Source organism: Onychostoma macrolepis, chromosome 19 (genome assembly GCF_012432095.1).
Source record: "Onychostoma macrolepis isolate SWU-2019 chromosome 19, ASM1243209v1, whole genome shotgun sequence".
In the NCBI taxonomy this organism is placed as follows: domain Eukaryota; kingdom Metazoa; phylum Chordata; class Actinopteri; order Cypriniformes; family Cyprinidae; genus Onychostoma; species Onychostoma macrolepis.
In genome coordinates, this window is record NC_081173.1 from 4564073 (window position 1) to 4589030 (window position 24958).

At 37.1% G+C, this 24958-nt stretch overlaps 1 protein-coding gene across 2 annotated transcripts; it reads left to right on the plus strand.

The window, feature by feature from the left end:
- Window positions 1–271: 271 nt before the first annotated feature.
- On the plus strand, window positions 272–13544 carry LOC131525938 (ribonuclease inhibitor-like). Of its 2 annotated transcripts, XM_058753948.1 has the most exons (7): window positions 272–358; window positions 1145–1318; window positions 4155–4329; window positions 4405–4557; window positions 4713–4886; window positions 5254–5427; window positions 12958–13544. In XM_058753948.1, the coding sequence occupies exons 3-7, from the start codon at window positions 4253–4255 to the stop codon at window positions 12965–12967; spliced, it is 588 nt and encodes a 195-aa protein (XP_058609931.1). In that variant the 5' UTR covers window positions 272–358; window positions 1145–1318; window positions 4155–4252; the 3' UTR covers window positions 12968–13544. The 2 variants fall into 2 exon arrangements, with proteins under 2 accessions (XP_058609931.1, XP_058609932.1); XM_058753949.1 differs by lacking the exon at window positions 272–358 and having other exon boundaries at window positions 938–1318.
- Window positions 13545–24958: the final 11414 nt, after the last annotated feature.

The following is a 24958-nucleotide window of genomic DNA, read 5'->3' on the forward strand; positions in this document are numbered from 1 at the left end:
ACCTGTTCCCCACTCATACAGGTGCTGGTCATATAATTAGAATATCATCAAAAAGTTGATTTATTTCACTAATTCCATTCAAAAAGTGAAACTTGTATATTATATTCATTCATTACACACAGACTGATATATTTCAAATGTTTATTTCTTTTAATTTTGATGATTAGAGCTTACAGCTCATGAAAGTCAAAAATCAGTATCTCAAAATATTAGAATATTTACACTTGAGTTTCAATAAATGACCATCCCTACAGTATAAATTCTGGGTATCTCTTGTTCTTTTAAACCACAATAATGGGGAAGACTGCTGACTTGGCAATGATCCTGAAGACGATCATTGACACCCTCCACAAAGAGGGTAAGTCACTGCTGGATTGCAGAATTCATACTGTAAACTGGAGATACTTAAGTAAGATCATGTATACACACAAGTGCATGTGTGTGTGTGTGTGTGTGTGTGCGTTTTGTGAAAAGTCAGGACATAGATTTGTATAATGACAAAGGTATGACATAGGTATTACAAGGTGAAGGTGACATCTCAGGACATTGACCCATGTCCCCACTTTTCAAAACGCTTATAAATCACACAGAGTGAGGTTTTTTTGGGGAAAGTTGAAATGCACAGTCTCCTGTAAGGGGTAGGTTTAGGTGTAGGGTTGGTGTAGGACAATAGCACATACAGTAAGTACAGTATAAAAACCATTACGCCTATGGAATGTCCCCACTTTTCACAAAAACGAACGTGTGTGTGTGCCTGTGTGTGTGTGTTTTTGTGACAAATGAGGACATAAATTTGTATAATGACAAGGGTATGACAGAGGTATTACAAGGAGAAGGTGACTTTTCAGGACATTACCCCATGTCCCCACTTTTCAAAACGCTTATAAATCATACAATCACATTGGAGTGTATTGAAAATCTGAAATAGCAGAAAGTTTCCTGTAAGGGGTAGGGTTGGTGTAGGGCAATAGCACATACAGTTTGTACAGTATAAAAACCATTACGCCTATGGGATGTCCCCACTTTTCACAAAACCAAACATGCATGTGTGTGTGTGTGTGTGTGTGTGTGTGTGTGTGTGTGTACAGCAAGACAGTAGAGTAAAAAGTACTGAAAAATATTGGACTATTCTTTTGTTTATCAGGCTATGGAATTGTGGCTTTACTGATGAAGGTTGTACTGCCCTGGCTACAGCTTTGAATTATAACCCTTTCTACCTGAGAGAAGCTTATCTGGATAGAAATAAACTTGGAGACAAAGGAATTAATCTGTTCTCGGATGTGTTGAAGAATTCATGCTGTAAACTGGAGATACTGAGGTAAAATAATCTCTGCGCCGATTGATCGTTGTATGACATCACAGTGCCACGAGAGTGATTCGAAACCATAAGGAGCCATCTGCTCTGCTCTCTATAGCTCTCGCGGTACTTTGATGTCATACAACGATTGATCAGCGCAACGCAAACAGCCACCACCTGGTTATTTTAGGCAATTTAGAAATCCTGGGCAGAACGTGTCCCCGGGAAGTCAGTAGCCCCTCACTGCAGAACAAAGATCCAGGGGGCGGGGTTGGATCCACATCTAGGGGGTGGAGGTGGTAGATTTAGGTATATGTCAAGTCAAGTCACCTTTATTTATATAGCGCTTTTAACAATACAGATTGTGTCAAAGCACTTAACAGTATCAAATTAGAGGATAGAGTGTCAGTAATGTATAATGATAAGATTAAACACTCAATTTTCAGTTAAAGGCATTTCATTATTGAATTCAGAGATGTCATTGTCTAGCTCAGTTTAGTTTAAATATTATCTGTGCAATCAAATCGGCGATAATCGCTAGAAATTAAGTGTCCCCAACTGAGCAAGCCAGAGGCGACAGCGGCAAGGAACCAAAACTCCCTCTGAGACAGAATGGAGAAAAAAGCCTCGAGAGAAACCAGGCTCAGTCGGGGGGCCAGTTCTCCTCTGACCAGACGAAACCTGCAGTTCATTGTAGCAACACCTCCCCCTTTAACTTTTGGACGCGGTTCATGTTTGTAACAGTAATCTTGGGGTGTAGACTCGTTTAAAGTAATGTAATCATCTGGTTTTAGCCAGGTTTCTGTCAGACAAAGCACATCTAGTTTATGGTCAGTGAACATATCATTTACAAAAAGTGCTTTTGAAGAAAGGGATCTAATATTCAGCAAGCCAAGCTTTATCATGTGTTTATCTGTATTATATTGTTTTTTTATTTGTTGAACATCAATTAAATTGTTACTATTACTTTGGTTTGGATGTTTTCTGTATTTTCTAGTTCGGGGAACAGACACAGTGTCTGTAGAGTGATATCTAGGTGAAAAAGTTTCTATGTGCTGAGAGTTAACTGACTTCTGTGACGTGTATGTAAGGTGGGAGGAGTTGGATCTGGATCCAACCTCGCCCCCTGGATCTTGTGTTCAGCAGTGAGGACCATCTCCGGGAAGTGACACGTCTGGTCACCTTACCCAACGCCTCACTCTTAAACTATTCTTATCCCATATTAGGGATGGGTGAGTTCTCTGGGTTCGGGCTATATGCCAAGCTCGGAGCCCTCCCTCAGGACAGCATGTCAAATATGGTTACTATTTGCTCAATTTGATTATATGTAAGGGGCGAACTTGTGAAATATATATTTTAATGGTTAGGAATTAAAAGGATAGTTTACCCAAAAATAGCCAAGAAAATTCTGTCATCATCTAACCACACTTGTTGTTTCAAAGCAGTATGGCTTTATTTTTATGAAGAATCCTTCAAAAATGATCACATCTTCAAGCAGTGATTCTTGTTTGTAGTAATTATGTCATGAACTAATAATGTTTTCAACAGTAGAGGTCGACCGATAGTGGATTTTACCGATACCGATAGCTAGGTTGGACCACACTGGCCGATACCGATTAATGAGCTGATAGTTTTCAAAATGGATACTGAAAGAAAGCTAGTGCTTTACTATTAAAAAAAAGCAGCAACAGTACTGAACCATACTTTGTAAATGAATAAAAATATTAATAGTATTTACTATACTGATCATTAAAGTTATTTCATAGTTTGTTAATGTTAAAAGAAGAAACTTTAAAATTTAAAAAATGTAGCCTATTAGTAGCTAATAGTGAATGTTGAAATGAAAACACTCTAACAAGGAACAATACTTCTACAGTTTTCATTAATGCTACGAATGGACTCTTATTGTTAAGTGTTACCATTTAATTTCAACAATCACGCTTAAAGATGGCCATCTTTAAATATCTACACAAGGCCATAGCATTAAAACTACATACATATGGATATTGTATGTGTACTCACACACTTTATTTGCTTCTATTTTTTAACACTTGATAATTATCTAATCAAAAAAAAAAAAAAGTTAGTCACACACCGGGCAAAAGCGCAGCGCCATGCCTAGGAGAACTCAGAGGTATCACACACACACCAGACGCTTATGCTCAAATCAAGTGGCGGTCTAAAACAATTTATTTAATCACCAAATGGACATAAATTTGCTTCAAGAATGAACAATGTGGCATAAATGAGTTTGAAGTTCGGCGTTTAAAAAAAACAGCAAGCGGAAAGAGAGCACGCGATCTGTAGTACAGCTCTCTATATGAAGCATACAGACTTTATTAGAGCCACAGAAAGACAACCGTTTTGCTGAAAAATGCACAATACATAATTTATAGCCTAGGGTGAAGTCATTATACATTCACAACGATTTGGGACAAATATAATGTAATTTAATAGAAAACTATGTGAATGGCGCTCTGTTCCGCGGCAGGCTTTTCTGTCGGCTGTATTTAAATGCGCGTCTGGAGTTTCCCGCTCTGTGCAGCGCTCGGTGTCACCTGTCAAAATAAACAACACGTGCTGTCAGTGATTTCCGCCTCTAGAGGCCACTCTCGTACTGTATAATGCCAGCGGACCCTTCTCAGCCACTCCAGCAATGGTTGCAAACCGAAAAACTATCGGCATGGATTTTTGCCGATAACCGATAGTTGTGGCAATCAACTATCGGTGCCGATTAATCGGCAAAACCGATGAATTGGTTGACCTCTATTCAACAGTATATAAAATGTTCCCTCTAAGCTTATCTTATATATCCTGTGCTTAAAGAGTGAAGAGAATTTCATTGTTCTCTTATTAGTATGATCAGATGTGGTGTGACAGATAAAGGTTGTGCTGCTCTGGCATCAGCTTTGACATCAAACCCTTCACACTTGAGAGAACTGGATTTATCAGAGAATGAACTTGGGAGACTCAGGAGTGAAGAAGCTCTCTGGTGGACTTGCAAATCCTCACTGCAAACTTAAAACACTGAGGTAGGACTCACAATTGTCTGATGCTCCTAATAATATGAGCTGAAAGTTATTTGTATATTCTTTGTTCCACTGCAGACTGATGCATTGTAGCATCACTGAAGAAGGTTGTGCAGCTCTAAAATCAACCCGTTCATACTTCATAGATCTGGATCTGTCTGGGAATAAACTAGGAGATTTGGGTGTGAAGCAGTTTTTGGCTGGACATTTCTGTAATATTGAGATACTAAAGTAAGAATGTGATAGTCAAACATTTCTTTGTCCCCACTCAGGCATATGTTAATAGAAATACACTGAATTGACAATGACACTATAGAATGACTAGTATCTTTACATTTGTTTTAGTATCAACTTGCTGCTAAAGTACTTTTCACATCTGTCTACAGGCTGATGAATTGTGGTGTCACATATGAAGGTTGTGCTGCTCTGGCTTCAGTCATGAAATCAAATTCAACAGTTCTGAAAGAGCTTTATCTTGATAAGAATGAGCTCAGAGATTCAGGAGTAAAGGTGCTCTCTACTGCTCTGGAGCACCCTCACTGTAAACTGGAGATGTTAAAGTAAGATTATCCCTCTCACTGACACCTAGCAAATTTGGCTAAAAGAGTCTTTCACACAATGTTGCTTTCTATGCTGATCTTATGCAAGTCAGAGAAAACAAGATGTACCTAAGTTGTGCCTAAACCACCCCTTACCAGTGAAAATCATTGCAATTCAAAGGTTTATTCTTTTAGTGAACTCATGAAATTAACTAAATATCACTTGTTTTTACTATTTTTATGTAATTTACTATTTTTTATGTATATTTTTATTCTACTATTATGAATTGCAACTATGATTTATTTTTTTAAAAGATAAACAAATAAATATGGCATTTAAGATCGAAATCACTAAACAGGAGGGAGTTTCTCTCTGTTCTTTCTGCAGGCTGTGGGATTGTGGTATTACTGACGAAGGTTGTGCAGCTCTGGCTTCAGCTCTGGCATCAAACCCCTCACATTTGAGAAATCTTTATGTATTTGGGAATAAACTTGGGGACTCTGCGGTGAAGCTGCTCTCTGCCTTAAATGATGATCCACAAAACAAATTAGAGAATTTTGAGTGAGTATTTATACCATCAAATAGAACTGTAACTAATATATACATGAGCAATATCGCGAGTAGAAGTGCGATATGGCTGTATATCGCACGGCTGTGATTTGGCCGTAGTTAATCACAGCCGTGCGATATACAGCCATATCGCACATCTACGAGTGTGATATTGTGTTTATACAACAGTTCGACGGCACGAGTGTGTAAATAAATTAGAAACAACAACTAAGTGTCTTTAAAAGCCCTCCTTTGTGCAGAACTACTTTCCTTCCGCCACGGATTTAAATGTAAAGTTGACAGTTTAACAGCAGTTTGATTGTTTCTGATTTCATTCAGCAGTGTGTGTAATTAGCCTGTGTATAGAGTGGGGGAACTATGATGTCACTTTGTAGGCGAAAACCCGGAAGCGAGATAGCATTTTAGCACTTCCGGTTCCATCGTCCTAGAGTCAATGGGTTTTTTGAATGGGATTTTGTTTAAATCCCTTAAATAATGTCCGTGGTTCACACAAGCTCAAGGTACTTTCACGTTTTATTCTATGACATAAAACAGACCAGTTACACCCCACTCGTGATTTTTTAAAACGGTTATTTTTCTTAAAAAAGACGGTTGCTAACAAGTTGCTAAATGGGACTACAGGTGCTGTCGGAGACATTAAACGTCATCACGCCGAATAGTTTATCAGTTTAGTATTTCGCTGTTGTAGTATAATTTGTAATACAATTAATTTTAGAATAACCAATGATAGTTTCCCGCATTTTATATTTTTGTTCGACAATGTTTTTTTTTGCTTTGCCCCGAAATGCGACATATGTCTTCGGAGGGAAGTTGCTCGTTTTATCGCTTTCCTGATACAGAGACTCTTGGTTCGTACCATAAGAGTGGTATACCATATTGGGATAGTCGTGGCCTAATGGTTAGGGATAGGGATGGGTATCGTTAAGGTTTTAACGGTATTACTACTTTTATCGATACCACTTATCGATCCGGTACTTTAACGGTACTCTTATCGGTACTTTTTGTTGTGTTTTTTTATGAAAAAAAAGAAACAAATTGAGAACAGAATTAACAACACTTTATTTTTTTAAATGTAAAATAATTATCTATAGCCTAACAAACAGCAATGTTTGAGCAAATATACAAACAAAACAAATAATTGTAAAACAAATAAATAAACAATTTTCCTGTAAAAGAATGTACAGTGGTTTAAAGGAACACAGTTAACTTGGGACATGCAGGTAGGCTACAAAAGGACTAACAGTTTTTAACCATTCTTATGGAGAAAAATCAACATATTTGCCTTTTCTGGCAGAAGTCGGGACCTCTCTTGGCTTATTGTGTTCCCTGCGGTTGAAAATACCCTCTCACTAGGGGTGGAGGAGGCTTGAGCACAGAGGTAACTTGTTGCAATGGTTGTGAGGAGGGGCAGATCAGCTCTCTTCTCCCACCACCACATCACTGGGTCTTCAGCCATGGGAATGGGAGGCAGGCTTTTGTAGCGTTCAACCTCTAAGTCAACATGTTCACTGAGGGTGAGGGACAAGTTGTCCTTTTGGATCCTCAACCTCAACTCCCTGTCCTCCTCTGAGAATAGCTCCTCTAAGGCACTCCTTTTTATGTGCAATGGAGTTATGGTCTCCTCCATTTTCTCACCTTCTCCTTCGGATTCCTCCTTTTCCTGGTGCTCTGTGTCTGTCATCTCATCTGACAACCCTGTTGTTGGTCTCACATTGGCCTCAATAGCTTTCCTCCTCAGCCTGTCCCAAGTTTCATCACTTACTGACCTCCCTTTGAATCTGGGGTCCATTGCTGTGGCCTCATGCAGGAAGGCTTGGATATCATCATCCTGATAGCGCTGGGAGAGGTTCTCCCACACCTTCTCTTTGATGGATGCTACAAACATTGTATCTTCATCCTTCATAGTAAAATGCTCTTCCAGTTTTTGAAGGATGGGTATGATCTGTCCACATGTAGCATTTTTCTCACATGACACACACAGTGTGGATGTATAGAGGACTCTCATGAGCTGGACAAACTCCTCAGCCTTATGGAAGTCCTCATCCTTCAGTCGGTCCAGGTTGTCCTTGGTGATTGCTTTTCGAAGTCATGGGTCCAAAGCTGCTGCTTGAATTGCTGGATACTGCTCCATGAATCTCTCTATCATTAGGTAGAGCGAGTTCCATCTGGTCTTGACATCAAGGATCAGGGAATGTTGTGGAAGGCCTGAAACAACAACAACAACAAACAACATGCATTTAATTACCACACACTTGATTGTTGAATTACATTTTTAAATGTGTAAATTTCAAAACCACATTTGCATAATACATTAAACAGACTTACCAAGGAGCTGCTGCTTTTCCGTCAACACTGTTTTGGAAAGGGAGGACCTCTTGAACCACACGACCACTGCTCTGATTCGGGCTGCCCATTTATCAATGGAAGCAATTTTGTAGATTTTCTGTGCTGCTAGATTCAATGTATGCAAAACATCCTATTTTTAGGATCTGTAGCTTCTTGATAGCAACATCCATATTACCAGCATTATCAACAGTCACAGCTACAATCTTGCTTGGTTCTATCTCAAACTCTTCTAGAATGTCAGAGATCTCCTCTGCCACTACTTCACCAGTTTGAGATTGGTACACTGCCCTGGTGTGGAGGACCTTCTGTTTTACACTGCCCTGGCTTGTGTAGTGCACTGTAACAGTAAGATAGTGGTCCTGACAGAGGCTGGTCCACACATCTGATTTGATGGCCAGCTTTGGCACATCCTTCAGCTCACTGATCACATTGGCCTTTTCAACATCATACCAGGAGGGAATTAATGTGTCACTGAGATAACTCCTGGAGGGAGGGGTATATTTGGGGTTGAGTGCCTTGCACATCTCCCTACAGTAAAAAATAAATAAATAAATAAATAATCTTTCTTTCATTTGTTATAATATCATTATTTAATTAATTACACACCCGCTTGGATGTGAGTGATGGGACTTTTATAATTCTACTATATCCTAATAATCCTCTGTATATATACTGACAGACTGTTACCTAAAACAGTTGGACTCCACTGTTGCAAAGGGATGTAGGCCTTTCACTATGAACTTGGTCAAGGCTAAGTGGCGCTCATTCACTCTCTCCTCAGGCATCCTCCCACTAGCTGCCAGTGTGAAGGGGCTTTGGGCTTGTCTTTTGCTTGGACCAGATGCAGGAGGAGTGGGTTGGTTCACTGTAACTGCAGCTTTAACAAAAAAAGTTGCAAAATGCAGCTAAACAATCAGCTGTGGCTAATGTTTATTTTTTTTATCATGAACATTCACATAATTTAGCTAACTCTGTTCGGGCTTATAAGTTATACAGGTTCGGAACCTCTTGCAATGTACACACACAAAAAAAGTTAATGTATTTCATCACTACAAATTCATTTTTAGGTAAGCTCTGCTTTATAATTTCTTAATAAGCATAGTTTATTATTATTCATCTATTTGTAAATGCAGTACTGTAAAGGCATTTTTAAAGATTTATTTAGGCTACTGCAGAAAAATACTCTAAAGATTCATATGTAGGCTATTTTAATGTAACTGAATGAGATGTGTGTTAATTAAATTATTACATACTAATTTAGAGAGACTCTATGCGATGCTTATGTCATTGTTATTTGGGAAGACTGCTAGCATACGTACCTGAGGAGGAGGTGGATGATGAACTAGTAGCTAGGCAGTCGAAAACCTTGCATTTCTCTGTCTGCACATAATGCACTTTTGAAAGATGTTTTGACAGATTGCTTGTGTTTCCGCTCTTACAAGCAAAAATCTTGTTGCACTTGTTGCAACGAGCATTGTCTGCATCCACTCGAGTGAAATGTAACCATACTTTAGACCGTTTGGTTCTCTCCGCCATCGCCACTCTATTAAGTGCGAGCTTTCGTGTTGTGTGCGCACGAGCTCTGTATACTGCGGGACAGACGGACATTTCGCGCGTGAAAATGCAGGTAAATGTCTTTAATGTTAATCGCAAATTAGAAATGGTTGGTCAGTTAAAATATGCTAGGTAACGTTTATTTAGCAATAATAAATAGAAATGTTTTTCTTAATTTCTCCAGTACCGACAGCAGAACCGTTAATGTCAGAGCTTATCGATACTTCGGTCTTTCATAATTTAGCCCCGGGACCGATTAAATACCGGGTTTCGGTACCCATCCCTAGTTAGGGAGTTGGGCTTGTAACCTGAAGGTTGCTGGTTCGATTCTCGCGCCGGCAGGAATTGAAGGTGGGGATTGTGAATGAACAGCACTCTCTCCACCTTCGATACCATGACTAAGGTGCCCTTGAGCAAGGCACCGAACCCCTAATTGCTCCCCGGGCGCTGGAGTAAGGCTGCCCACTGCTCCGGGTGTGTGTTCACTGTGTGTGTGTTCACTACTCACTGCTGTGTGTGTGCACTTGGATGGGTTAAATGCAGAGCACCGTTTCGAGTATGGGTCACCATATTTGACAATACGTCACGACTTAACTTAACTTAACTTAACTTAAGGTAAACTCATATTACGATTATTACATGTAAACACCACATTTACCAGCTTTACTTGGTGAAAGTTAAACTTTATTGATGCATAGTGCTTAAAGCCACGTTAAAATTAAATGGTTAAGGCAACATGAAGCAGTTAGAAAGCATATAGATTGAGGATTTCCTATAAGCAAGGATAAAATAAAATTTTGTGCATCCACCCTAACAAAATTATAGCTGAAATGTGGTACTTTCACTAAAATAATGTTAATCTTACAATATCCAAAAACTTGCTCACTCTGCTGTTATTTAAAAGATTAAATACGCGGGGATACATTTTTAATTAAAATATTCATATTAATCAAGGATTTATTCACTTTTAATGCACCTTATTTCGACATGTACAGAAATACGTGCTTTAAATGTCCTTTAGTCATTTATTCACTATACTATTTATTACTAATGTCTCATTTCAGTTTTTGTTTGGCTCTAGTTTTGTATTTATTCCAGTTTATATGAAACGGTTCATGTAGCGTGGATTAAAATTCATATACAGAGTAAATCCTTTTCACTGAACATGTTAAAAATAAGTTTGAAACAGTTGTCGGGAGCGCTGTGGTGGTGACGCTGAAGACGAGCGACCGTGGTGCTGTAGTTCGTTTATAGCCTAAGTTTAGCTTTTTAGTTCTGGCGCTTTTATTTAGGCTTCAAAATTCGTCAAAGTTATATTATTTTGTGAAGATTATCTTGATGGACAAAACGTGTAAGTTTCATGAACTATGATTGAACACAGAGTTTATTTTTTGCGATTATCCAAAAACCTGTGGAAAAATCCCGTTGGCATTTGTTGAGGAAACCGTTTCATGCTAACAGCCGATCCGCATGCAAAGTGACGTCATAGTTCCCCCACTCTATTTAGTTCTAAGCATGGGCCGGTATGAGATTCTGACGGTATGATGACCTTAGATAAAAATATCACGGTATTGCGATTACAGCTCTAAAATGTTATTTTTAAATGTCTGGGTAAAAAACAACGTTTTTTCCACTGAACACAATATATTTTATTTTTAAGAAACATATAGAACATTTTGGAACGGTAAACATGTCAGGCTAAATAATTAATATAAATAATTGAATTCTTGTTAATTAAATTATGTGCAGTCACTTAAGTGAGCCTAAACCTGCAGCTCAACAATAATCAGAACATAAATAAATTATTTTCTGTAAAAAAATTAAAAAATACAGTCATTTAACCTAAACCTACAGCTCAATAATCAAAAACATAAATCAAAACAATTTCTGTAAAAAATAAAAAATGCAGCCATTAAACCTTTTGGAGATATGCTCACTTTCTACACAGATGTAAACAATTATAGACGTGATACCAGCTAAATGTATTGTACTAAATCGCAGAAATGTAGTACTATAGTCTGCTATTCTCCGCTCTGTGAAGTAACGTGAGGGAGGAAACTAGTTGAAGTTAGCTAGTTAATTAGGTATGTTATCTGCCTCGGTAGCAAGCCAAATAGTATTTATTTCAACACTGAAACAACCGGCAAATGGGTCTATGTCTTGATCGAGGGTGAAAGAGGGAGGAATGAAGACGACACAGATATATTGTTTGTGTATGACCTGGAAGTATTTATTTAGCGATGGGCGCCAAAACGTCATCTGTACCGAACATCGTTGTGTACGGAACATGATTGCTCTACTTTACCCGAGAAATTCCCATACGGCAGACTTCGCCTTTTTCGACGGGGGAAAAAGTTCCAGGGATTCACCTCCTTCGGCCATCATCCTACACACAGGTGACTCTCACTGACCGCTATCCAGAGGGGGAGGAGTCGTGTGACTCGTTACGCTCTTCACTGCTCACAACTGAGGGAGTCCTGCACTTTTCATCTTCGAAGACACGTAAAAAAACTGCGCATACCGCAGGAACGGTATAACGAAAAATTTTAGTGGTTTTGAAACTGAATTTTCCAGACCGCGGTATACCTTGAAACCGGTTATCGTCCCATGCCTATTTAGTTCCTGCTTGTTCAGTTCCTTTTCGTGTGGTCTACTCGTTACTCCCGGTGTTCCTGTGTGTCTGCCTTGTCTTTGATTAAAGACTGATATTTGAGTTCATCCTCGTGTCCTCGCTTCCCTCGTGTGTGTGCACCGTGACAGTAACGAAGGAACGTTGAGTTTCTTCATTGAAAACTTATTGTATTACTGTAGTAAAAGCTTGTATTATGTAGAGTATTATGAGACAGAGATGGACTGAGCAACTGTGATTACCTGCATCTGATACAGCATCTCCTACAGACAATAAAACATAGGTCTAAATGTCCACTGAGGAAAGCATTATCTTTGTCGTATCGTCAATATCCTTTCATCCGTTAAGCATGATTTGTGATGACAGCACTGCTCATAGTTGTTAGCTGAGTCGTTGTTGAAAGTAAAAAAAACTTCTGTTTCCGATGGATCTCCCGTCTCCGAAAACGTCGAAGCAAATTTTGAAATAGACCTTATCTTTATTAACAAACCGCATATTTGAAGTCCAAGCAAGCACATTCTCCCCTAAAAAACTCTTAAAACTGCATTCCGTGACACAAAGCAGTATTATTTTAAAAATTATAGTGGATTTGGCCGTCCGCCATGACACTCGCTGTGAGAAATACAGCAACTTCGGCAAGCGGAGTGATACAAACGGTGAAGAGGACGAGGAGCTCTGTTGGACTCCAATATCGCATACCTATATCAGCCAATTAGATTCGAGAACCAGAAAGAACTGTTGTATAAAATACTTAAATTGTAAAGTAATCACAAGTACTGTAATATCTCAGCTGTAGTTCAGCACAAACTAAATATGAAGGACTTGTAAGCTAGGTTTAGTGTCCTGACTAAATTTTTACCAGTAGAACGACCACTACTATTCTGTGTGTACTTTCAAGTGCCAGTAATTTTTGCTCAAATCTTTCTAATCAGTCAAAGGGTAATTCTAATTATTTAATTGTCTTTAAGTATCTCTAATTTATTGTTCATTAGTTTATACTAGATGCTGTCCTCTAAGAACTGAAGAGTTGCTGTGACCGATACTTCTGTGCACATCTGAATGTCTGAACGCAACTGGAACATGATAACCCACCTGCTCGTGCTTAGTGCATCTGTTACTCATCTTTGTTTTTCAGGGATTTTTTCCCCCATTTTTTTTTCATTAATCAGTATGCTGCAAAATATTTTATGAATTGTACACCATATTTTTATAGATACTTAACAGTATCAAATTGGAGGATAGAGTGTCAGTAATGTATAATGATAAGATTAAACACTCAATTTTCAGTTAAAGGCATTTCATTATTGAATTCAGAGATGTCATTGTCTAGCTCAGTTTAGTTTAAATAGTATCTGTGCAATCAAATCGACGATAATCGCTAGAAATAAAGTGTCCCCAACTGAGCAAGCCAGAGGCGACAGCGGCAAGGAACCAAAACTCCCTCTGAGACAGAATGGAGAAAAAACCTTGGGAGAAACCAGACTCAGTCGGGGGGCCAGTTCTCCTCTGACCAGACGAAACCCGCAGTTCAATTCCAACCGCAGCCATGTCAGATTGTGTAAAGGGGTTATCTGATTCCCGTGGTCTTGTCCTGATGGAGCATTTTAATTGATAATTTAATGTATTTGTTATATTTGTGTTTTATTCATTATTTGAAGTTTTTCATTTATATGATTTATTCATTTGCTATAATTGTGATGTATAGTTTAACGCATTTATTGTTTCTCTGTCTATTTTTATAATATATATTTGTTTGTTTATTATAATTTTAATGTACAGTTTAATTCATTTAACATATTGCTGTTGTATATGTGTGTGTATATATCATACTATTTATTATTTTAAAAAGTATTCATTTTTCATATTTGTATATTATTGTTTTAATTAAAATTTTAAATGTATTATATTTCTATTTTTATATTGTTGCAATTTCTAACAATAATAGTATTATGTAGTTAGGTATTTTATTATATTTTTAGTTTAGTTTTATTTTAGTAACAACTGGGTGTTAATAAGAGTTAGTTTTTCCTTTGTAGACGGCTGCATATATGGAAAAAAAAACACCTAACCCTAAAAAAATTCTAACAAAAGGTTTTTCAGCTGTTTTTTGTAGTATTAGGTGTCCTTAATAACATACTAAAAGTTTACCAAAGTTTGACCACTAGAAAGGTGTAATTTTCAAGATGGTGTCCAAGATGGACAGGAAGCCCTTAAAATATCCTAACTCCTTCATTATTTGTGTCTAACCCCATGTTTTCTGGGTCTATGAATCCATTGGACTTGTCTAAATTGGACTGACATGATTACATACTTATGGAATACATGATTTTGTGAGATTACTGTAAGGTTTTATCATTGTTTGGGGTGAACCAGAGATGTAAACGATTTAGCCTACACTGTAAAAAAATTCACTGTTAAATTACAGTAAACTACTGGCAGCTACATTCACCAGTATGAAGCTGTTATTCTACAGTGTACCTACTGTAATCTGCAACAACAGTTTATTACTGTAAAAAATATTACAGTACCGTGCCGTAGAAAATATAAGCTTTACAGTATAATACTGTCATTACACTGTTATTTTAGTATTCCAGCTGTAATTTCATTACCTCTTTATTACTGTAAAATGTATTAAAATACTGTAGAATGTGATCTTAACATTTGTACACTGCTAGAAGCTAATGATTTAAAATTTACATTCTAAAATTAAATACAACTTAAAATTACTTGAACACAAATTGCTCAGACAAGAGATGGCTTTACAACATTAGTCTTTTATTAAAGCATTATTAATTACACTGTTTCCACTTAACCAGTGAGACTGGACTGAACAGAACAAAATGCTATGACTTGACATGGACATCTGGTTGCAGAACATGTGACTTCACCTTACTAAATACCATCCCACTCAAAGTTCATAAGGTTTTTTTTTTATATAAAACCTTGCCGTCTTTTTCGACACCACCGTCACTTGGCTGGCTTTTGTTTCCCTCTCATGGTTCACACCAATGAAGTGCCTAAAATGTAATGATAGAGGAATATGAGATGCTAGGCATGGCAAGTAAAGATTAATTGAGGTCCTATACTGTGTTTGAGAGAAATAAAAAAAAAAAAAGAGAGAGAGGTGGGGTGGGAGGTAAAAAGAGAGAATGACAATTTCTGAACAAAGCTGGGAAGAGGGACAAATAAAATCAAACAATATTTACCTTTGAACAAACTCCAATGTCCCTGTAGCTTTCTCTTGGTTTTGTAAGTTGAAGATAGCAGCTGGGAATAGCTGCAGCAAGCTCTGTGGTGAAGCTTTGCTGGATGCCTTCACATGATGTGGCTTTCAATACTGATCATCCAACCTCCAATTGTGACTTTGTCATCAGCAACTGATGCAGACAACAATAATAGTTAATGTTCAGGAACATTATGAAATATAGGTATCGGCCTACACACCGTAAAAGCAAAATCATTTTACTAGACCAACACAGACAATCTTTAAGGTTCTCTCTGAGAGAATAATAAAATGATTATGGTATAACTATAACTGTTAGCATAACTTTAGTACACATTTCAATAAACCCCACAACAAATGGTAAAATAAAGCCCAGTTTATCACATAGATTTTACCAAAAAAAAAAATTCAAAGGATGATAACATATACCATGGACATTTGATTAGATTGCAAAATAACAAAAGTTAAACTCGAACGAACAAGCTAGCTAACTTAGTTTGCTGATTTGTTTACCGTTCACTGGATATATATATATATATGGTTATAGCGAAGGTCCTTCGATCAAAGACAATACGCATCAGAGACGTGGTGAAAACACTCACCCCATCGTTAACTTCAATGCAGAGACTGAGTTTGTGGGAAGAAAGGATGATTTCCTTTCCAGATCTTGCAACAAACAAGGACTTATCAATCTTATGACCGAGGAGCTGGAGAAGAAGGGCTGCACTGTTATCAATGCATCAAGTGATGCAGACGTGGACATTGTCAAAGCTGCAGTCAAGGCCTCAGAACATCAGCCCACAACCTTGATAGGGTAGGATACAGACTTAGTCATTCTTCTCCTCTACTATGTTGGGACGAACAATAGAGGCCTCTATTTTCGTTCAGACAAGTCCAAAGCTACTAAAGTGTACAACATCAGTGAGATGAAACAAGTCCTGGGTAGTGACTTGTGTTCCCAGTTGCTGTTTATTCACGCCTTCACAGGATGTGATACAACTTCACGCATTTTTAGTATTGGCAAACAGACAGCATTCCAGAAACTTGTGAATGGTGAATCAACCATCCAGTCCTGTGCAAATGTGTTTCTGCTCCCACATCAAGCAAGGAATGTCATAGAGGACCATGGGACCAAGGCAATGGCAGTGTTGTTTGGCGGAAAGAGTACTGATTCACTTGCCTCTTTGCGCTACAACCTTTTTAGCAAGAAAATCATTACCGCCAAATCATTTGTTACCCCAGAACGTCTGCCTCCAACTGAGTCCTCAACCAAATACCACTGCCAAAGAGTTTACTTCCAGATCATGATGTGGATTGGAAAGGAAAGTGACATGAACACAGTGGATTGGGGATGGAAACTGGTGGACAACCGGTTCCTGCCAGTTATGACCAGTAAGACTGCTGCCCCAGAAAGCCTCCTGCAGATGATCCACTGTAATTGCACAACTGCCTGCCGAACACAAAAGGTGCACAAGTTGGGAATTGTGAGAATCACTATAATCAACCTCTATGGGAGGAAGAGTGTGACGAATAATGGTAAATCTAGTGAAGGTCACAGGGCAAAAAAGTATAAAAAATAAACCAGAATCAGAGGAAATAACTGAAGAAAATAGAAAAAGATATGTATAAATAAGAAAAGTATTAAAAAATATATAAAAAACAAAAGGAAAACAAAATGCATTATAAAAAATATTTAAAAAAATAAAACAAAAAAATAAAAGGGGTTAGCGGTACTGAGCTCAGCCCTGTTTTGACTAATTTTACAGTAGCACACAGTTCTAATGAATTTATTCTTTATTGGAATCAAAAGAATGGTTATGAACCACAGAAACCACCAACACTAGGTAAAACGATATGAGAAAGGAGAAATATACAATTACTTAAGGGAAATCATACTAATTTTTTCCATAAATATGCTTGTAACCAATTGCTTTAATATATAATTGTACTTGTAATCACTTATCTATCATGCAAATATGCTAATTAGAATATTACATGGCCAAAACATGTATCAGGCACCAGTTTTCCTGGTCTAGGAGGAATACAAAGGAGTAATGGTCATTTTAAGGACCTGACGGCCGCCATTTTGAAAATGGGGCCTTTCTTGGAGTCAAACTTTGGTAAACTTTTAGTATGTTTTTAAGTATATCTGATACTACTGTAAACCACTGAGAAACCTTTTGTTAGAATTTTTTTGGGGTCAAGCCATATTTGCAGCGGACTATAGAAATATAATTCATCTTAAACTGTGTGGAATATGATTAAGGATTTTACATTGAATGATTAAACAATCAAAGAAAGCATGTACATCCGAAATCTACACAATGTGTATTTGATAGGAATATAGCCGCTTTCCATAGAAATCAGTGTTTAACTAAATGTTTTATTTATTTTTTTTACTTAATTGAAGTGTATTTAAATGTCTGAAACCTAAAATAAACTTCTTTTTTTATTTATTTATTTATTTATTTTTTCAATTTCTTCTGAGCTCCTCTTTCTCTGTCTCAGCGTCAGCCAAAGCGCGGCGCATCAAAAGGTTAAAATCGATCGCTTTTGGGGGTGCCGGGGGGACGAATTCAATATGGGGGTTTTGTGGCACAAATCAGGGTTGCGTTTCTCAAAACCATCGTTCGCTAACTATGGTCGTTATTTCCATTGAACTCTAACGTTATTGGTAACGACAGAACTTGCGACCATATTGCTTTTGGGAAACACACCCCTGATCAGATCAGACCACCCCAAGTTTGTAAATGACAATAATTTGTAAATGACAGAAATTCTTCAAAAAAAATTTTTTTGGCATCTAAATTAACATTTGTAAATGAAAATAAATTGTTCTATAGCCTACTAAAAGTACTTTAAACAACTAATTACAAAATAACTTCATTTCAACATAAAACAACAACAACATAAAAGTTAGTTAATTAGCACAGTAGGGTATCTTTTTGTTTTAGGGAAGTTCCTGTTTGAACATCAAAACATCAGCAAATAGAATCTTAATATATTATAATATAACATTTTACTTAGTTTTAGATTAAAGTTGTTGTCTTCTGCGTAAAATAACTTTCCTGGGTATATATTTTTTGTAATAAAAATAAGCTTCTGTTTCATAAACTGATAACAGCTTAAAGGGCATATTCCAGGTTAGAGACTCCAGTGAGTCGATGTATAGAAAAATAATGTAGGAACTAGATTTTCTTTAAAATATACTATTAAGGCTTCTGGAGTCGTTTTTGTGAGAGAATTTTACTTCCGCATCTGAAAACCGCCAAAACCGGAAGTGACGTAACGAGAGGGAGAGCGGTCCATGTTAACCATAGGAAAACAGTGGATCGCAATGACAGTTCGGACGCTGTGGAAATTTTAAATGTTTATTTACACTCGTATGACGGACCACAGATAAAATTATGAGCCTGCTATTCGGCCAAGAGAGCGGGACAGGCCAGGATTAGACAGAACAACGGTCAGAGGAGACAGATTGAGTTGGTGTGTGAGGAGAACAGGGCAGGTGTCTTGGTGAGAGACCAGTGTTAGCTTACAGATATACACATGTTAGCTAACGATATGTAATCAGGCAATAGCAAAGCTAGTATTGATCATCTATGAGTATTGATACTTACCAACAACATAAACTAATAATCGTTGATCAGGAGTGTCACGCTCGTTAATATCCGACACTAACGTTACCTGATATAGCGGTTTCTCATCACCACAGGAGAGAGAAAGATAAACACGTTTTTGTTTCATTAAGTGCTAAGAGACTTAAGTGTATTTCATGGCCAAAGAATAAATAAGTCTTAACAAACTTGTATGGGAACTAGGAGCTTTTTCATTTTAACAATGTTAAAGTTTACATTTGCAATGACACTCATGAACATAAATCAAAATGACAGTATCTTACAATATTTAAATCATAATACAATGGCAATCAAAAGAGTTCAATAGTTATCAGTGACAATTATCGAGGTCCGAACATATGGGGGTGGAAACATTTGACTAAAAGGTTTTGTGGGTGATTTGGACAGTTGTTTTTGGTATCACAAACATGGAGGAAAACAAAAAGAATGAAAAACAAAGAAAAACAAAACAGCATGTGATTGTACAACACACTCTTGCACACTCAATAACCATAGCCGAGGTGTCCTTAACCCCAACTGCAGCAGCAAAAATGGCACACTGATCAGCCTCCCTCTTACCCATTCAAGGCTTCTCTGCATTGTTTCCAGTCTGAAACATAAGAACGTGAAATGGTAGTGAATAGTAAGCTAAAGAAGCACTAAATGTCTTTTTTTTTCAGGTGCAGAGAAAATGCCACCGCCAACTGACTCATTCAACTGTAACCCATATGAAAAATAATATAGTAATTCATACTAAATACTATAGTGTTTTTGAACCATACTATAGTAAAGTACTTCAATTAATTTGTTGTGGTAATTCTATAGTTGTTATGGTAATATAACAACTGTAGTGATATAAATTACTTTACCCAAAACTGCTAAGTTTTCTACACCTATCGGATATATTATACTATAATACACTACAGTTTACTGTAGAAACAACTAAATGCTACAGTATTTATTACAGTTTATCAGTTCACTAATACTACAGTATGCTGTAGCATTCATTAACAAAGTTTTGTAAATACTATACAGTACACTACAATTTACTATAATTTACTATTTTCATAATGCCAGTATAAGCATCGATTTGAAAGTGAGAAAATTTGAAAGCAATCCTTACCCCACCAAAGTTGACTGAAGCATATTTGGTCCAGTATCCTCTGTTAGCTGGCGAGTGCAATCATTTAATGTTCGCTTGCAGCGCAAAATTAAGTTTCTTCTGTCCATTTTAAAGCGAACTGGATTTTTCTGCTTAATGGCAAATAACTCATGCGAATTGGATTGCCACAAATGATCTGTGGTGAATTGTTCTGGTCTGGTTCTGTGCATCATTGATTGGGTGAGTTCAATATCACTGGCTGTGGAAATCAATGGGCGTGGCATATTATACTATAAGCTTAACGCCATAAGCGACGAGCGCTCTGTGCAATTAAAACGACGTTTTTTACGGCGTCATATGGTAATATGAACGTTGTAAAAAGCGGCGCTTTTCATGTGCACTAAAACGCCGGCAGATACGGCGCCATCCCTGATAGCACACGTACATCACAGAGACATCTATTTGACGTCTGCATTTACATCTGCAAGACGTATTTTTTAGGGTGTTTGCTCATCTGCAATACGTCTATAGGACGTCTCCTTTTAGATGTCAAATAGACGTCTATTAGATGTCTTTAAGATGTTTATGATTTAGAATGTATGTAAAACTGACATCTTACAGATGTCTGTCAGACGTTTATAGACAGCAGATGCTTTCCAGATCAAGAGATCTTTAACAGACATCTTGCAGACGTACGTGTGCTATCTGGGATTGACGTATTTTTCGCGCGGTTTTTATGGCGTTTGTAATCACAACGGCGTATTTTGCGCCGCAAATACAGCTTAAAACGCCGTATTTGACGGCGTTTGTATGTTAACGCGATTTATCTATAGCGTAAATCTGACCCTTTTGGCTTGCCATAGGCCGTCGGGGCCAAAAGTCTTCAAACGGAACGTGTGGATTTCACGCGTTCCGCTTGAAGACTTTTGGCCCCGACGGCCTTCCATACGCAGCACACGACTCCCTCTCGTGACGTAATATGACGCGATGTTGAAAAAAAAGCGTTTTTTCAGAACGGTCAAGGAATGCTTCACTTTTTCTTCTAAATTTGTGCCCTCACGCCTTGTAAAACATTTTCAAACCCTGCAATAACGGTTCATATGCTATTTTCATACAAGGTTATATATTCATTTGAAAAAATTTTTTAACCTGCAATATGCACTTTAACATTATTTACCTTAGCCTACATTTTGGCTCTTTGCTATTATATTCCAATATCATTATGCCCCAATTAGCTAGATATAGATTAAGAGTTGTTTTATATGTACAGATGCTCTCTGCTGTGTTTAATATTTATTATTAAAAAGTATGACTTGTAATAAAAGTACAACTTTGATTAATATTTATGTTGTTAAAATAACATTCTGTTCTGTAAATGCATTGTCTGCTGGTTTATTCAGCTATACTTTTCAGCACACCTCATTAAGTATGCCACTTAATACTTTAAGACTTTGAATGTTAAAGTGCAAATTCTCACTCTTGTAAATTTGCAACTGTTACAATTAAAAATCACAGATGGGTAAAAACATGCCAGGCAGACAGTATGATGTAAGCAACACAGCTACAACAAACAAAACTGATAATGGGTGTGTTAGATTTATAGTGTGTGAATAATCAAGCTTCGACAATAACCAGTCATGTTGGCGGCACCAAGGGGCCCCCAAATAAAATTCTGCTTGGGGCCCCATAAAGGATTGGGCCGGCTCTGATGCAACATATGTACACAGATTCATTGTTTACATTCAGATCAAAGTGTAAACAACGGTAACAGTGTATCCGTGTACATACGTCGCATACACCATTTACGTATGTGAGACTCTCCAAAATGGTGCTATAGGATGATACGGAGGAGACAAATTGTTGAATAAAGTCGTTATTTTTGTTTTCTTTGCGCACAAAAAGTATTCTCATAGCTTTATAACATTACGGTTGAACCCCTGACGTTACATGGATTATTTTAACGATTTCCTTACTACGTTTCTGAGCCTTGATCGTGTAAGGATCCTTGCTGTCTATGGGAGGGTCAGAGAGCTCTCAGAATTCATCAAAAACTATTTTAATTTTTGGGTGGATATGTGAATATTATCTCAGTGAACAAAATGTGCAATAATCATGCAATTTTTGTTGGTCTCAGAGCTTATTTTCTGCAATAATCCGAAAGGCAATGGAAATATCCTATTGGCTTTTTGTTGAGGGAAGCGTGGTGATACAAAATAACATCATCCCTGCAGCAGTCTATCGAATAAATTCAACAAAGTACTTAAAGTACAACACATGGAAGAGTACAAAGACCAGAGAATATTCTTGATTGAGTCTTTTTTTCGCAAAAGTGTTTCATTCACCTTTTATATTTTTATAATACAAAATATTTGTAGCTTTTTGTTGTAAAAGAGTTATTTTTGTTTCTAAAAATCATAAAATACATTATGCATCATAACCTTCTCTATTTTTAACTATTTGTCTCCACCTATTGGTCGTTCCCTGCCACACAATGGTTAAATGTTAAAAACGTCTCAGAGATGGAATTGTTTCTTACAAAAAATGCAGCTTTTCAATTCACATGACATTAACTGATGGACTGGAGCGGTGTGGATTATCGTGATGTTTTTATCAGCTGTTTGGACTCTCATTCTGACGGCACCCATTCACTGCAGAGCATCCATAATAATACATTTCTCCAAATCTGATGAAGAGACATTTTTGATGCCCTGAGGGTGAGGACAGTTTCAGCAAAAATTTCCATTTTTGTGTGAACTGTTCCTTTAAAAGACCTCTGAAAGTTGTATGATGACACAGTGCAGCAGCTCCTCTCCGTTTAGCATATGTATATGCTCCGTATATGAAGGCAGTGTTGTTATTCCCCATCTGTGACAAGAGCTTGTCAAACCTGTTGCGTTTGTTTGCTGTTGTCAGCGCTCTGTTTTATATGAGCAGACATATAAAATCATGTCTTCAGGCTTATGGTGCTGCACAAACACTCCTTAATTCAACTAATAAAATGCTCCTTATACTTCTTATATTATCCATGTACACAATTTTCCTCAGCTACGTGTACAAATAAACAAAGAAAGTATCATATGTCTCAGTACTTCCCCTCAGGTATGACAAGCTTGAGTTTCGATGCTACATAAACCATGAGGAGTAGATGAATCACACACCTGATGATTCATAGAGACATCCTGGATGTAGAAACGTTTGACAAACACACAAATTACCCTGTATTCCCCTGCAAACCCCCCTGAGGAGGCTTCATTAAACAAGGGTGGATTGTTGTTAAACTGATACAGCCGCGACAGTAAATACACTGTAAGTCAATGAGAGTATTACGCTTAACCACATCTAGACTTATTTGATATTGTTACGTCTTCCCCTTTAGTCTAGGGGTAAATAAGGAACGACGAACAAATAAAAAAAGTGAAGAGACCTTGAGGGTTTCCAGCTCTCCAGTCCCAGAGTCACAAACAACCAAACACGTTGTACATTTTCAAAATGGCATGTCTGCCTTTTATTTCCTCTTTAGTGGAAGGTTCAGAAGAGAAAATATTAATGAGGTAAAAGGAACACAAATAAATCCAAAGCAAAAGTATTACCTCGGGAGGAGGGCCCAATTCAAAAGAAAACAAAAAGACCTCTACCTAAAAAGGAGATAATATTAACTAACCTATACAAAACAAAGCAAAAACAAAACAACATATAACTTCCCTCACTCCCTAACTAACCCTTAAACAGGAGAAAAGTTTATGGGTATCCTCCACCCTACTTTACCCATAAATACTTAATGAATGAATACGTCCTTGGACGTAACAATATTGAATAAAAGACAGACAGAATCAGACTGATTTATAAATGATTGACTTTCACACAAAACATGATTAAATTTCAACCACATAACCATTACTGTGGTCTAAACAGACAGATCCGTAAGCCACTGACTGCAAAGGTTGCGTAAGGTCATGTTGCTGTGGTTTATGGACCTGTGTATGTAGGTTAAGAGTCAAGAAGCGAATGGGTTGTGGCGAAAGCGCTATAAACACAGCTCTGGTCTGTATAGGTTAGATTTAAAGGCTGCCTATTATTAGTGTACATATCAAGAAATAGTTGTGACTATAAATGTCAAAAACACGAGTTCCACTCTTAAAAAATAAAGGCTCTAAAGGGGGTTTTCACACACTGTAAAAAAAAAGATTTTTGAGTTTTCTCAACTTGTCGTTTTAAGTTTATACAACAAAAATTTGAGAATCTCCCACAAAAATAAGTTGAGCAAACTCAAAAATCTGCTGAAGCTGGTAAAAACTTTTTTTTTTTTTTTTTTACAGTGCAGCGATGGCATAGAAGAACCTTTCAGTTTCATTTTAAGAATCCAAAGAAACTTGTTCGACTTTAAATGCAATGCAAAGGTTCTTCATGGAACCATCAGTGCCAATAAAGCAGCTTTACTTATGAAACTAGTCATAATGGATATATATTAGTGCTGTCAAACGATTAATCGTGATTAGTCGCATCCAAAATAAAAGTTTTTGTTTACATAATATATGTGTGTGTACTGTGTATATTTATTATGCATATATAGATTCACTCACATACAGCATATATTTATATTCTTATATTTTATATTATATATAAATATATTTAATATATAAACATTTTTCTTAAATATATCCATGCATGTGTTTGTATTAATATATACATAATAAATATACACAGCACACACATATGTAAAAAATTTTTATTTTGGATGCGATTAATCGCTTGACAGCACTATTATATATATATATATATATATATATATATATATATATAAAACTCAAGATGTTGCATATATCATAATGCCTTTGCAAATAATACACCAGCTGTTTGTGCATCTTATGATAAATTCTTAGATAAACACTTGGATGTTTACAAGGTGGATGACGTATTAAAACAACTCTTCTGACACCCTGACTGATAGTTTAAATATGAATAGGCTTCTTGCAGTAAACCATTATTGCACATAGTGCAAATAACCACTCCAAAACTATTTTTCCATACATCACTAAATGCCTGCAGGAATA